This window comes from Dermacentor variabilis, chromosome 2, assembly GCF_050947875.1.
Source record: "Dermacentor variabilis isolate Ectoservices chromosome 2, ASM5094787v1, whole genome shotgun sequence".
In the NCBI taxonomy this organism is placed as follows: domain Eukaryota; kingdom Metazoa; phylum Arthropoda; class Arachnida; order Ixodida; family Ixodidae; genus Dermacentor; species Dermacentor variabilis.
The window spans coordinates 170,358,789-170,374,352 of NC_134569.1; the positions used below are offsets into that span (position 1 = coordinate 170,358,789).

The window sequence follows — 15,564 nt, forward strand, 5'->3', positions numbered from 1 at the left end:
CTTCAGAGCAATTAAGTTGCCCTAAGGTGTTCATTACGTTATGGAAGGCTTGCTTCACAAGGATGCCACTCAAGCAAGACACAATAGTTGAGTCATGCCGTGGTGAGCAGCAAGAAAGAAAGTGATTTAGGTGAGAATGCACGAAACAGGGGCGGATGTTTTCGAGATTACGAATTTCTAAATGGTCGAACCTCTCCGCAGCAATCGCTCTCACAGTGCTCTTGAAGACAGCGGAAGTAGATGCACTCAACGTACCCAGCTGTCTCGTTGGGAATACTTTTAAGAGCGAAGCATTTCCGGCTCTCTGCACCCCCCCCCCCTTCCCACATCTTACGCGATGTTGGCTGCCGCATACTGTCATGCCCAGTATCAAGCTTGGGTACTGGGTATCTCTGGGCATATGCCCGAACAGACAAGTTCAAACGCTCAGTCTGAAAATAGGCATCTGACACTGGGTACCACGAAAAACACAATGAAAAAATTACAAATTAACGTTTTGCATTTGCACTTGCCAATTTATTAGAGCGACATTCCTTTACGTGCCGCAAACCGTCTATCTCAAAAGTTTATGTAGTGAGACGGCAAAAAGTGCGAGACTCAAAAGAGGATCAAAGAAAGATTAAATACGGTTCGTGGCAGCAGTGAACAGCAAGAACGGAAAATATAAGAAATCAAACAAATAAGTAGACACAGAGACAGGCAAACAAGCAAGCAAGCCAGCAAGTAAGAAAATTTGCAGCCTTCCTGTCAAAAATGCGACAGATCATAATTTTTACATGAAATCAGAACTTTCCGAAAAATAAATTACAAACATTCAGTGTATTCCGCTGAAAAAAACTTACTATTTACGTCTAATTATTACAAGTATTTTTTTAATTGGAAAGACTACCGCGTATTCTAAAATTTACGTAGGGAAGTATCTTCAGCAGGAGCAGCCGAAGAATGGGGCTTGCTTGAGACAACATGCAGGCCTGAGATGGCAGGCCTTAGCGCCAATAGCGGAAATTGCCTTCTATGAGTTCCTTCGACAGTGGTCGGGAAATTTTCTGTGAGTGGCTGATGGATGCGCATGGTTTAATTTTCAACCAGCCTGGTTCTTGTAGCCATGCCATGAAAAGTGTTAATTTAATACAAATGTATGTAGATGCCCGTGATTTCTGTGTGCTCTCGTATGCATGATCATCTTTGTATATACCCATCTCATAGCAACGCTACTAAACTATGTAAAGTCACATCATCATTGTACATAACCTTTGTGTACACCGTATATATTGAACGTCATTTTGCGTAATATGACAATTAGTTTATGTGTAACTGTTCGTTTCCGGGGATCTAATTGGTTACATGTTAGTGAGTGTGGACTGAGACACTTCTTTCCAAACGAGCCATGTAAACAATGCTTCGTACTATATGTTATCGTCCTGGTGGAATTTTACCGTGGTTGTGACTCAGTGTTCGTATCGTCTCTTGTTGAAATAAACGTTTCCTAAAGAAATTCCTTGCAATGCTCCTTTCATCAGCTAGGCATGTAATAGTGTTGTCGTGATAGTGAAAAAGAAAACCTAATTTCGCACGCAAGGCGAAGTATTGATTGCGATAGCTAATTATTGGACAGCTATACGCCGTAGGATTAGCTGTTTTGTCAGCGGCATTACCTATTTTAAATATTAACAAGCACCGTGGCACGCATGCGCAGGCGCATATAAAAACATCTCACTGGGTGGGCACTCGCTGTCAGAACGCTGGCGTGTTCAAGAGCGCAAGCAGTGGCGAGGGAATTTACCTTTGTCTTGCCTCTCGCTCCAACACGAACCAGGCGCGCGACAAGATGCGCGAAGCCATCAGCTTTCTCGAGTCGGTCAGCCTTCGAACATACCGCAGCTTACTTCCATGAGTTCCTTGGCAGCGGTCACCTACGTCATGCGGGGTACAAGCCGCTAAACGGGTGTACCCTGGCGCCCCCCCCCCCCTACCTTCCTTCCTTGTGCGCACGAAAAGTCGGCGGACAACATCCCCGCCTTCCTCCCTTCCGAGCGCGAGAATACGCCGTCACACCAAGTCGATCCTCCTCGGCTCACTGTCACATGATATGGCTCGCAGCTACAGTTGAGGTTCCTGGCCGCGATCTTATCGCACTTGGACTTTATACGGAACGGAACGGCGACGCCGGCGACGGCGGCGGAAATTCGCCTGGAGTGTCCATAAAATTGCTCTCGCAAGAAAATTTGCAGTTCCGGCCGTAGAGTCAAGCACTGCCTGCGATGGCCAAGGTTTTACCAATTCCTGGAACTTTTCTGACGGTGTTTAACTACACCTATGTCCCACTAACGCGGAACGTGACATACGCGGATGCGCCCGAAATTTCTGGCACGCGGAAAAACTTCGACACACAGTGTACGGCTTGTAATGACATCGCACAGGCGCCACTACACTGCCCGTAAACCAGCCCTGTACCTGAAAAATTACATTAGTTTCAGATTTGAGCCCTGCTATTGTTTTTTACGTTTAAAATTTCGGACTCTGACAAGATTTAAGATAAAAGGCATTTCCGGTGAATGTTATTTTTCGTGACAGTTTTCTATCGGTTCCAATTTCGCAAGATTAAGAAAAAGTTCAGCCAAGAACATCAGGCCTCATTTGAGCCACTGTGGTCATTGACTAGGGTAACCCGAACATACAGCACGTATAAGGATATCACATATATACTAAAAAATACATCGCGGAGCGCCACGGCAACTCCGAAGGCGTGAATTCGCTTGTCATTTGCTTAAAAGTGTTATCGCAATAAAAAGAAGATGATGACAGAAAGCGCAATCAAACCTAAAACATTGCACGGGCCCATACAGGCCGATAGCCTAAGATCGGCTCGTGCTGCGGGCAGTGGTGGGTAAACTAATTTTTGCCCTCAAGCTTTCACGTGTAGGTCGGGCTCAGGCATGAATGCACGGCCCGCACAGGGTTCGTTTTACTGATGAGCCTTGAGGACAGACCTACCAACATACGCGGGGGCTCTGCATAGGTCCGAAGTATACTTTGCAAAGATCTTGAAGTGAGTATTTGGAAAAACTAGCTGTTTATTACATCAAGAAATTAAGTAAAAAGAAGCCTTAATTCTTGTTTCCTTGATTTACTAGTGCAGACGTTATTGTAATTATTACAGCGAAGCTGTTAAAGGCTACTTTCCCCGGTATCGCGTCCGTGTGTAGAAAAAAACTATCATCATCAACAATGGCTCCAGCGTCGTCGTCCTATTACGCGCCAGGCTCGTTGGCGACTTCTCGACGCTACCGCGCGAACCCACTAATGCCACTGCTCCCGCATTCGCCGTCAGCATTAATAAAGTATAAATTATTTATTAATTATTAGGAAGCACGAGGACGCAATCAATAAATTAATAAGACTAATGAATCCCTGGGATTTATCCAGGGACAAACACGGCGGGGGGCGCGCGTTTAAGCTCCGCTGGTTAACCATCCGTACGGAGTGCTAGGGCTTATAATTTTCTGTTTCTGTTGGTTTGTTGCTAAACAACAAGCTTTGTTCTCGTGCAAGAAAAAAATATACTACAAAACTTCCTTCGTACGGCCGAGAGTTCGCGCTGATTGCGATTGCGCTATTTCATCGTTCTCGATAGGATTATTTTATTCCTCATTTCGTCATTTGAGGATTGTTTCTCGATAAAGTCATATCAGAGTTGGTGTTGCATTGCATTTCGTACTTCAATTTTTTTGTGCATAAGCTACAATACGCGCTTTTAAAACATTCATCGCTTTTGCCCCAATAAATTTCGAGCTTTCTGCACCTGTAAATACTATTTACAAGAGCCACTTTGTTGCGATGGCACCTAAGACAACGAAAGGGTGGTAGCACCACCGCCATCGTGCTGTCAAGGTATCGCATGCGTATCCCTTGCATGCAGGGTTGTGTTTAGCTGCAAAAGTGTCGAAACCAAGTCTTTGTCACGCAGAATGTGAGACTGGGCTAGCTGGTCTTCCATCGTGTTTCACGCTGTGACAAAACACATCACTGTCACGCTCCGCCTAAACAACTCTGTCATAGTCAGGGCAGCGATCTGGCTTCTAAAGCGTTGTGCGCTCTCACATTAGCGTTCGTAAAGAAAATGAGGGTGCTTACCACCCCCGTTGCGCATACACTGGTCTGGTCGTAAAGAACAGCAAATGTCGAGCTAAAGCTTGCATTGCGAGGTGCCAGTATGTGTATCAATATTTCCGTCCGCCTCACCTCGTGCCCCACGGAGGTGCGATGCCAGTAATGCCATTGTCGACATTCCTCCCGCTACAGCTTATGACACAGCTTACTGACAGAGCGCGCTGCTCCTGTCGCGCAGCAGAACTAGCCTGGCGGAGGCACGGCAGACAGCGAAAGACGCCAGGGAGACCGAGTGCCCTGCCCGGCTAGAAGAATAAAAGCGTCTGAAGGAGGCGCGACCAAACATCTCAGTAAATCTCGATTCTTGCTCAGTGATCTCGACGCAAGACCTCACGTGTTGGGCCGCCACTGAGCAAATCGCTGGCTTCATGAAGTGTTCGCTTGCCAAGGCTGACTGCGTGACATAATGCTCTCCCCTAATTTTTTTTTCCTACCTCCGTGAAGGAAAATCAGAGCATCAGACGCTCAGGGCATCAGACGCGCAGTATATCCACAGAAAATTCCATTTCCCGGTATTGAAGTGTATAGTTTCCGGTATCTGTCTTTTGAACATCCGTCATTGGAAATGATAAATAACATAAAACTTCAGCGTACTAAATGTTGCAGCTTGAGTAATATTGTGAAGACACATTAATAATTCGGAAGCAATATTTTTGGAACTTCTTTGGAAGTAACTGGCGTATGTAACGCGGCCCTGTAGACGGCCCTGTGACGCGGCCCCGTTCTCGATCATCGGCGGTAGCTTCTTCCCTTCACTGGCGCTTTGCTTGCGCCTCTCGCTTTCGAAGCTCGGGATTTGCGCGAAGATCGGCGCTGCCACTCTCGTGCGAGCTGCCATTGCCGCTCGCGCCCAGCGGTATCCATGGGGCGAAAGGGCGCGCGTCGGCAAAACACTTGGTCCTATACCTCGCAGCCCCCCCCCCCCCCCCCTCGGCCAGCGCTCCGCCCCCTTCCCCCATGCGTGACACCGGACAACGGAAGACAAAGGCTTGGCTTATAAATGCTCCGCTGTTACAAAATTTATCCCCTGTAGCAAACGGACGCGTCGTCACGTCTCTGTCTCGCATGAGCTCCACAGCTCATAGAAAAATTGGACGTGCGCGTTACTTGTTAGTCTTTTGCGTTCTTTCTTATGGTGACAACTCTTGCAATGAGACTTTGTGTTAACTTGCCCCCGTCTTCGGTATCGGCCGAGATTCCCCAGTGCTTTCCTCGTAGAAGCTAAAGCTACGTAGAAATTGTGCGACGTACGTTCTACCATCTTCATGATCAGCCTAGGTTGATCACGTTTTAACATTTATTCACTGGAATACAAATTCCATCGTCGTTTTAACATAGACCACATGACATAGACACAGGTACGTACGACTGCATAAAACTTAGTCACAGGTCACATAAGAAACTGTACAACTCTCGATTACGCCACTTGAGTACCCATGCAGAAGCCAACATCGGCATGTCGTACAAATTTGCCTCGAACGGACGCCGTACGAAGCATGTTGTAGCCGTCGAACAATCGCCGCCACCTTCGCCGTCCTCTCACTGCGGTCGTCACGGAAACGAACGCTCGTGTCACATACACAACTACCCTATTTACATAAACTAGTTCGTCCACCTCTCAACAATTTCCGGAACGCCAAGCAATGCCGGACAGCTTTGTACGTCCAAAATGCTTGACATGCCGTTCCCTCGGTGCGTGTGATTTGTGCAGTTTTGTGGTTGTTGCCCAAATGCAAACATGTGCTTGGGGTGGGGGGGTCGTTTCGGTTTTGTGAAGACAATTCAGAAGCAAACGACAGCACTTCTGAAGCGCTTAACACACGAACATTTTCAAGGTGGGCACTTTAAAACACCAACTTCGAAATAAAGAAACTGTGCCCGCACAGAAAACTTGTCACACTAGGTATGTGTGACTCGAAATTTGCCACTGAGCATGTTCTTTGCGTTTGTATGAAGAAAGCGATGGAATGAACAAATTTTGCACGTTTCGAATGACTTATGGAGCGTTGTAGCAGATACACAAATGTCTTGGAAGCATTTCAACGGGGCCGGTATTCTTGTAACGTCTTCGACGTCGTTAAGTATGTCTAACAACGAAAATTGCAGGATGCTTAAGCTTCGCCTTTAACAATGGACCGCGATATTCCTCGAAAACCCCTGACTGCTTTTCACGCTTCCCGGAAACTTTAGCTTATGTAACCGCAATGTTTACTGGGAAACGCTCGCTTCGAACGCTATGCACGAAGGCGACTTTCTGGTAGAAACGCGGGCTCTTGCAGGGCCCGATCCCGGAACTTGTGAAAGCCATGCCGAAAATTGCATCATTTTCAGGTGTCTCTTACTGTTGCACACCTCTAATATTTAAGTGTGAGAAGATATAACATAAAAGGCATGCGCTGTTCGTGTTTTGTTTCATGACGTTTGTTTATTTGATGTCAATCTCAGAATTCTGAGGAATAGCTTTGTCAAGAATGTAAGACAAGGTATGAGTAACTTTGATAATCGAATGGTGTGCCAATATAACCCGAATATACCCCATGTCATATAGCATATGCATATACTAAATGTATACGGAAATTTATATACGGACAACTCCGCCGATGCCAAGGGCGAGGCAAATACAGACATTTCTGCGACACGGTGCCGTTACCGCTGTCGCGTTAATACATCTCAAGTTTATATCAGTAGCCCTCTTCTTCAGTATCAAATGCGCTTATGGTAATGTTAATCACCAAACCAGCTTGGACTCCCTATAGAGGCTGCTGGATTCGGTGACCGATTGCTTCTGCGGATAGAGAGCTACTTGAACAAGAGATAGTGCTTTTGTGAAAAAGGCCCGGACGATGGAATTGTCAGACACTACAACGCCCATGGCGTCCCGAAAAGTAAAGTTCTCGGCCCTTACTTACAAAACATTGCAGTTATTAGCCTTGCTGACATTCTACTGCAAGCGCTCACCATTGTCTGTGCGCTGACATTTGCATCCGATTATCTATCGTGATGCGCCCCAGGTCCTAACGAGGCTCCAGCGGGAAGCAATCCTGACGACAATCATGCTTTCGCGAATGAGGAGACCTCAGGCTACATTTCTCAAGAGCCATCAATCTTCACCAGAGTTCTCTTTTGAAGAGCTTCGCATCGCTGAAACATTACCATGTCCATTGTAGTGTGCGTAGGAGCCTCTCTGAATTAATGATCAGTTTCATTTTCACGCAACGAACAAAAACAGACAGAGGAAACTGCGTTTGGCAGTAAACGGCTCAAGGACGCAGCAGTGTCTAAGCCAGCGTGTATTTCTTAATTGATGATGCTTTCTTTATCCAAAAATAGTATTACTGGCCTGCGTCTCGCAAGAAAATCCCTCCTGTGGGTTCGCCATGCGGTGCGTTTCTTTAGCCGCGTAGCTGAGAGACAATAGAGCCAGCTTTATCTCGAGTGAGTGGGTGTCCCATTTCTTCGATGTTGATATCACCGCCGCTTGTGATAGATGCTTCTTGACGTCATCAGAGAGGACACTCCCGCGACCACTTCTAGTAAAGTGTTTTGGCGGCACGAGGTCACTAAGTGTGATAACATGGGCTTTGTTGCCATTAACACCCATTCGAAAAGTCAGTCTTATAAACATCTTTCTTTTTTTCCATCGTCCTCTTTTGTGCGTTTATCGCCGAATCATCCTTGTTTTCGTTTTGCGTTATTGCACCAGGAAAGAACGGGTGCTGTAGACAATGAGCAGCTCAACTGAACTGCGATCAGCGACCTTGTCCGTACGCTCAGCTGTGCGTTGTCCAACAGGTTCAAGCGCGCACATGCGTGACTCCCGGAAATCGGCAGCGCAGCGCCACACTGACTCGCGCGTGGCTAGCGCTTTTCCTGCCCAGCGTCGTTATGCGAACACGCGAGCGCGTCGATGCCGTTTCGCCTTAGGTGCTCGCATCCACGTTAGCTCTCGTTCAAGCCGACAACGTGCAGTTACTCTCAGTAGAATATCCCGTAGAATTTCGCAAAACCTCGATCGGCTGTGGAGGGGTTGAAGATGCAAACCACACCTACGTTTCGTATGTTCTGTTCTTGCATATGCTTGGTTTCTTGTGCGTTAGTAACACAAAAATTAAGTGATGGTCACACGTCGGGAATGCGTGCCTCAGTAGCGATTAATATAGGAAGAAAAAATTTTAGTTCACCCGACTGTCGCACCAAACTACAAAGGAAACTCATAGGGGTTTTTCAGAAAGAAAATTACGTAGTTGAATGAAGATTTGCGCGGGCATGGGCGAATTTTCCCGGCACGTTCACTACGTATACCTGCAAATAAACACTTGCTAAGTCTCTTGTGTTTCCGTGTGGGCCTACATTTCACGCGCGCGATATGCAAACTGATCTTTCAAAGTCTGCTTTGCCGGCTCACCCCACAAAGCAGAGTGTGGGCATATGGCCAACTGCTGATTCATGACTTCGGGAAGTTGCCGCAAGGAAAAGACGCGACTCGAAGGAAGGGACAACACGAAGTGGTACTGACAACTGAGGATTTACTGAAATGAACGCCAAGCTTTTATAGATAAGACTCGCGTGTGCATCCGAAAAGCCACGCAAGAACGAATAAAACACACAGAGCTACCTTAAGCAGGGGTGCGATACCGATACTAAGAAAACGCTGAGCGACTACTGAGGCACCGAGCACGTGTGTATCACATGGAAAGAAACAAAAGTTATTTCTGAGAAAGCGCAACCGACAGCGGGCTAACGCATTCACCATCGCAATCATGACGATCAGCACTCAACCACAAAGCGTCGCAAGGCCACTGCTTCTACAGTCTCTCTTTCCGGCTGCCTCTTTTGCCTGCCGAGAATCTCGGTTTTTGAAAACACAGGCGAGCAGCCGAAGCAACCACGACAATGAATAGTCAAGTGCGACCCTCCTGCTGACTCCAGGGAACATTCATGCTCCCTCGCAAGCGAATGTGAATGCACCTGCCGGTTTGTCCCCAATGTAGTATTTGCCGCACTTTCGTGGAATCTTATATATGACAGGTCGCGTGCAATGCACATGTGAATTTGTGTGCTCTGTTTCACAGGAGGGCGAACTCGTGGCTACCCTTGCCACCATGCTGCACAACTTCGACAGTTTACAAGCTGCTGAAAGGACACTATCAACCCCATATTTACCAGGAATCTTTTTAACATTGTGGGAAGCCTTATGTATGTAAGTAAGTACTGTAAAATTTTTCCGACTAGCTTGTTCATCAGAGAGTGATGGTTCTTTGTCCTTTTTCCGAAACTTGACAAGCAGTCATACGGCAACTGAAAGTAAAAGAAATCTCGGAAAACTCGCCTTTTCCAGACGTTCCACTTGAAATTAAGAATTAGAAAGCTGTTTATGGTGCAATGAACTTAAAAGCGCTGATCTAAAACATGATGAGGCCGTATCCCGCTTTATAAGCTTTGAAGGAGATGAATCGAAAGGCCGCAATGCTTTTTTGGACTTGGGCTCGAACGCCCATCAAGCTTGGTCAGTGCACGAAAAATCAAACTTTCCATCTAAAAATTGGATTGACCATTATGCAGAAGCTTGTGAGTGAAGTTCAACTGTCTTGATCAACTGGAAAAGAATGACAAAATCTCCAGAGCCACTTCTTCAAGGTCGCCGTCTAGTGAAAGTTTTAGTACGATTAAAAATCGCCTGCGTTTCTAAAGATTCTCAAATAGAAGGATGAGTCGGCTTAAACTTAAGCGCTCGCGTGGAAATTGGCAAGGAAAATTTCACAAAGCCGTTGCGCGATACTGGACCCAATGGATATGCCGTTCTTATAAAGCGCCACGTTTTGCGCGAGTTGGTTGTACATGGTTCTTATTAGACTTTTGAGCGCACAAACACAGGACGTCGAAATCAGGAGGGACACGCATTTTACAGTACTTTTCTACATACATAAGGCTTCCCATTTTCTTAAAAACATTTCTGGTAAATATGGGGTTGATATTGTCCTTTCCGCAGCTTGTAAACGTTCGAAGTTGTGCAGCATGGTGGCAAGGGGAACCATGGGCTCGGCCTCCTGTGGAACGACGCATACAAATTCGCATGTGCGTTGCACGCCTTGTGTCATATATAAGATTCCACTAAAGTGCCGCAGATGCTACATTGGACAAGCAGGTAGGTGCATTGACATTCGCTTGCGAGGCAGGATGAATGTTCCCTGGATGCAGCAGGAGGGTCGCCGCGGTTCCTTGGGCTGCTCGCCTTTGTTTTCAAAGACTGAGATTTTCGGCAGAAGAAATGCCCAGATGGAAAAGACATTGTAGAGGCAGTGGCCATGCTGCACTTTAACGATGGGAACTTCGTTAGCTCGCTTTCAGTTTCGGTTTCTCAGAAAGAACTTTCGTTTCTTTCCATGTTGTACACACATGTTGGGTGCCTCAGTAGTCGGTCAGCGTTTTCTTAGTATCGCGCCCCTCTTTTAAGGTCGCTCTGTCTTTCTGTTGCTTTTTACGCAGCTTTTCGGGGTGCACAAGTGTGTCTTATCTATAAAAGCTCGGCGTTAGTTTCATTAAATGAGCAGTTGTCAGTACCGCCTCGTGTTTTCCCTTCCTTCTAGTCTCCTGTTTCGCTTCCGGCAACTTCCCAAAATCAAGTCACCTCAGACACGTCATCTATTCAATCATGTTTTCGTGAGCGCGTCGTTTTTCGGCAAACATGTCAAATAATCTTTATGCCAATGACATTTACGACCTATAGTGATCTCTTTGCAAGACAAGGTTTATTAACTTGCCATGTAAAAGATTTTCGTAGATAAGTGAACAGGAAAAGAGACGGAAGAGTGTGTAAGCAGGGTAAGGCAAGTCTTTGTCTTGTTGGAAGTCGTGGTATGCTTTTTGTGTTGTTCAGTTGCGCAAATGAATCGTTAACTAGTTCATACAAACAGCCTCTCGGCATAGGAAAAATTTACCCGCCATCCCTGGCCCCTGCGAAAGTTGATATCAAGCGAAGCTGATGCAAAATAGCCACTACAACTGCTGAAGGGGGTATTGATGGTTCGGATGCTTGTTTTTTATTGAAACGCATGCTGTTCTGCGTTTTGTACGAGTGATTCCCATGAATTGATGCAATTTTCATCTCACTTTGATGACCGCTTGTAGCCTCTGCCTCCGGGGGTATGAGCCGTTTCATGTTCGGCTTGCTTACGGCGGTCTGAACGATTAAATTTTGGCTCACGCTAGGGTCAGGGAGGGATCGCATGGTCAGTTACCAGGAAATAACTCAGCACTACAGGTTAGCCAGGGCAGAGTACCCGCCAGCACACAAATCGCTTAACAAGCGACAAGAAGTAGCTTGGAGACGACTTCAGACGAACACCTACCCCAACCCCGTAGCCTATCACTACTACTACCCGGACCAATACCCTAATACATGTAAGCATTGTAAGCAAAAAGCGGATCTATTCCATATTATGTGGTCGTGCCCAGCCGAAAATCACACAAATCACGAAATAAGTAGTACTGAGCAGTGGGAGGCCGTGTTGCTCAGCTCCGACCCTGACCTGCAGGCCAAGGTCATCGAGAGAGCTGAAGAAGCCGCCCGGGCCCAGGGGCTCGTGGCTGCCTAACAACAAGGTCATCCTTCAATACCTTGTTTTCAAATAAAGTCTTTACTCACTCACTCACTCTGCTTCCTTACGGGGGTATGATCCATGGCTGATGATAATATATTCTTCTTTTGAGCTTGTTCTTTATTGAAACATACGTTGTTCTGCACGTTGTGTGCGTGATTCCAATGAATGTATGCACTGTTCGCCTGACTATGCCTAGGGCTTGTAGCCTCTGTATTACGAGGGAATGCGCCAGTTCATTTTTGCTTGCTTAGGGGTCATGACAGCCATTTCTGATGATGATAATTTTTATTAACGAATGGACAGGCGGAATGCCGGCCACCGATTGGATATCAGCTTCGCTGTAAAAGAAGTATCAATCTGTAGGCATTTGTGCTGGTGCCTATATAACGCTCTGCATATAGTAGGTTCTTTGTAGATCGGCGCGACGCATTCCAAGATGTCCTATTTCCCTATTTGCATGTATTTTCTGTCGTGCGTTACTGTGGCAAACTAACTCTTCAAAACGTTTTTAACACTTGTTTCTCACGGTCACATATTATGGTATGCGCGCCGTTGATGTGAGAAACTGATGATGTTCTAAATCTCAGAAGAATGAAAGCACTACAATGTTCTGAGACCAGTACACGCGCTTTCAATTTACATTTGAAGCCTGCGCAAATGGGCGCAACCAAAGCTACGCATAGCTCTCTTATGGGATGTCGACATACGCTGAACGAGAATTTATCTTTGTCACGGAAACGCAATCTCTTAAACTTTTCGCGCACGCTCTACGTCATAGAACGTCGGTGGCTATGCAAATACCACACAGGAAAGCCGCTTGTTGCGCTTGTTATTCTAAAAAAAAGCGGTTGGAGCACCTGCCATTCAGCAGAGTAGTGTTACAGGTTCGAACCTAAAAGAATAACATTCTTTCATTTATGCGCATCAGGCTGTTTCCACATGGACATTCCAGTTTTCCTAACTGCTCAGGAACTATTATTTTTGCGTATTTAGGTTGTAGTGCGTGCCTAACTCCGTCCCCTGCTGCACTATTTTTATATTCGACAACCAACGAGCCTGGTGCAACAGATTGTAAAGTTTAGATCGGTTGTGAATAGTTTATTTTGTTTATTCATTGTTCAGAACTTCTAACATTGTTTGGGACACATCTATGATTTAGCAGAAATGGAAAGAAGTAGTAGGCAGACAATGAAAGCAAAGAAAGCGTAGTAATGCAACATACAAGAATTAGAAAGTTCTGACCACCATTTGCCTATCTCGGAATTTATTGTTCTCGTTGACAGTTTGATGCATGAAGCATAACGGTGAATGTGCAGTTGTCAAAATTGAACTTATGGCACCGTTGTTCTTGACGACGTTGCACAACTTTTTTTCTTTATCGAGTATGTTTCTAGCCTTCTTCATGGGCTGATCCCGAAGATGGCTCAGTTTAAATCTAAGTGCATTGGCGCTGCACTGGGTATGGGACACAAGATATGAGCTCCTGGGTAAATTGGGCATGGACCATTGGGTACGTGATGACAATGCGTATGGGTTACTGTAGTCACTGAGTTGTGATGAGTGGGGTGACTATGATGATGATAATGATGATTGTGTTTGTAATGACGATGATGATAACGGATATGGCTAAAAGTTAAAGTACCATTCAAGATCTACGTGACGTGGATCAAATGTTGTCGCTCCAGTGAGGCTCTCACAATAACTTATGGTGTTCATAGACGTCGTTCCCAGCCCGGACTAACCCGTTAACGCATTTTCCTTCATCGACGGCAACTGGTCGTTGAATCGCCTTCCAACTTTTTGTTACAGCCTTCGAAGCATGCACGCGTCCCAACGACGACGAGTAATCGAAGTCCGCACGTTCGCGAGGTCAAGTTTCATTCGTTGCCGCCCGCACGTTGGGAATGCGCTCACGTACTTCTAAGAAGCAAAGACAACAGCCCGGATAAAACCAGAGTAGGCAATGGCTTGCAGAATTCAAAAATGTTGCAGGGATTAATACTCAGCAGAAATTAACACGTTTATTTAGAACTATTCGTGATCATTCTTCACCAATTCCTCCACTCAATTGCTTACAAAAGGCATAAAATAGGAATAATTACAAGGGTGAATCTGAACTATTAGCCCCTAGTCTTTATTAGCCAAACAAAGGTACGTACGGGTAATTACAAATATTTGTACTAATCTGCATACCTCAATATTTTTCCACGTAGTTCCCACACCCGTTCACTAATTTGTCCCATCGCAGCACTAAAGCTGAGATGCCCCTGTCGTCAGTCAACGACTCACGCGGCCTCAACGTACGCTCATTGTCATGAAAGTCTTCATGGCCTTTTGCGAACTCACAACGCACCACCTGACACTTCTCAAAGTGAGACACCTTCTCCATACGTGGGCTGCATTTCCCTGTCGATTTCGATGGGCCTTCGTTCCTTGCTCCATAGAAAACGAATCACACTTCGCTGCTCGCACGCCACGGACGTGTGAAGCACAACCGCCATCTTGAACAACTGACAGCAGCGCCGTGCCGCGGAGCTAGCGGCAGATAACCACCGCTTGGAATGGATATCTTCACTTCGCATTTATAGCCGTAATTTGGCTTAAAAATAGAGGCAAAGACTTTCTGATTTTTGATCGTATATTGCGGGTACAAATAATTGCACGGAATAATTGCGACAAACAAAGAGAATATCAGTTTTGGTATTTACATGTGCCGTATTTTCTAGCGGCACCTCACTGGCTGTCGTTGGCTGTTGAAACAACATTGAAATTCAGGTGAAATAATGTGATTCATTCTAACATTGCCAGACGTTACAATTGAATCGCTGTGGCCTCACTTAACACTGAGATTGCTAAAGCAGCAGCCGCACAAGATCAATTTTATGCTACCAGAATAACTATCGAACCGGTTTCATTTTAACGCTCTGGCAATCCACGCAGTAGGCCCTTCTGTAGGCGCACTTCTCCTAACCAACCGCACATCCATGGGAGACTAATTTCGTGGTCGCCCACGCATTTCTTTACCGAAGGTAGCCATCGTGTGCACACAAGTGAATTAGAAGCTTTCCTGGAACACTGTAAAACGCGGACTGGCCGTCTCTATTACGCGTGAAGAACGCACATCGAGTGTCGAGCAAATCTGCAACGTCCCAAGTGACGTAGTGTCTTTATTTTCATTCTCGGGGAGCTTCTACCGAGTGAGAAAAAAAAAGCAGGGCACCCACCGTGGTCCAGCCATATTTCCGTTCCTCGTCGGTAGAGCTGCGTGAGCGGCGCCCAGAGAGCGACCCAGAGCGCCTTGGCAGCCGAAGCCATGACTGCACTGTCTGCGAGGGCTCTTCCTTATCCGCGCACACGCGCGCATCCGCACGCAATCGACGAACGACAATGATAGAGCGGCGATAGATGCGCACGGTCACCAACGGCACACGACGCGAACTACCAGTACGGCGAGCCCGTGCGCAAGTACACAATGGGGGCACGCGCGACGGCAGCGGGCAGTTCGACGGCGCGCGCAGCACCCCGGGCAGTCGGCTTCCGCAATCTCGCCTTACCACGCGGATAAAGCCGCTCGCAAATTCCGCGCACTCGTGATGCCCGAAGCTCCTTTCGCAATCGCAGACATGCTTATTTGCCAATTCATTATCTTATGTGTTCGCGCGAAATGACGTATGCATGTTGGCATCAGGGCTAGGCATGTATCACCTTGACCCCCGTACGGTGTGCCCGATTGTGCACGTGACTCGCTTTTCGCCATTTTTTGTCTAATAAGAAAAAAAATAGCATGGGGTTT

The 15,564-nt window shown here is 46.5% G+C and overlaps 1 protein-coding gene across 1 annotated transcript in view; it reads right to left on the reverse strand.

The window, feature by feature from the left end:
* The window catches only part of LOC142572934 (rifampicin phosphotransferase-like), a 103,431-nt gene extending 88,111 nt beyond the window's left edge, over positions 1-15,320 (reverse strand). The window contains exon 1 of the mRNA XM_075682392.1: positions 14,996-15,320. Within this exon, the coding sequence (XP_075538507.1) occupies positions 14,996-15,086 (91 nt within the window). The 5' untranslated portion in view covers positions 15,087-15,320. The remainder of the gene's footprint in view (positions 1-14,995) is intronic.
* Between the last annotated feature and the right edge of the window lie 244 nt (positions 15,321-15,564).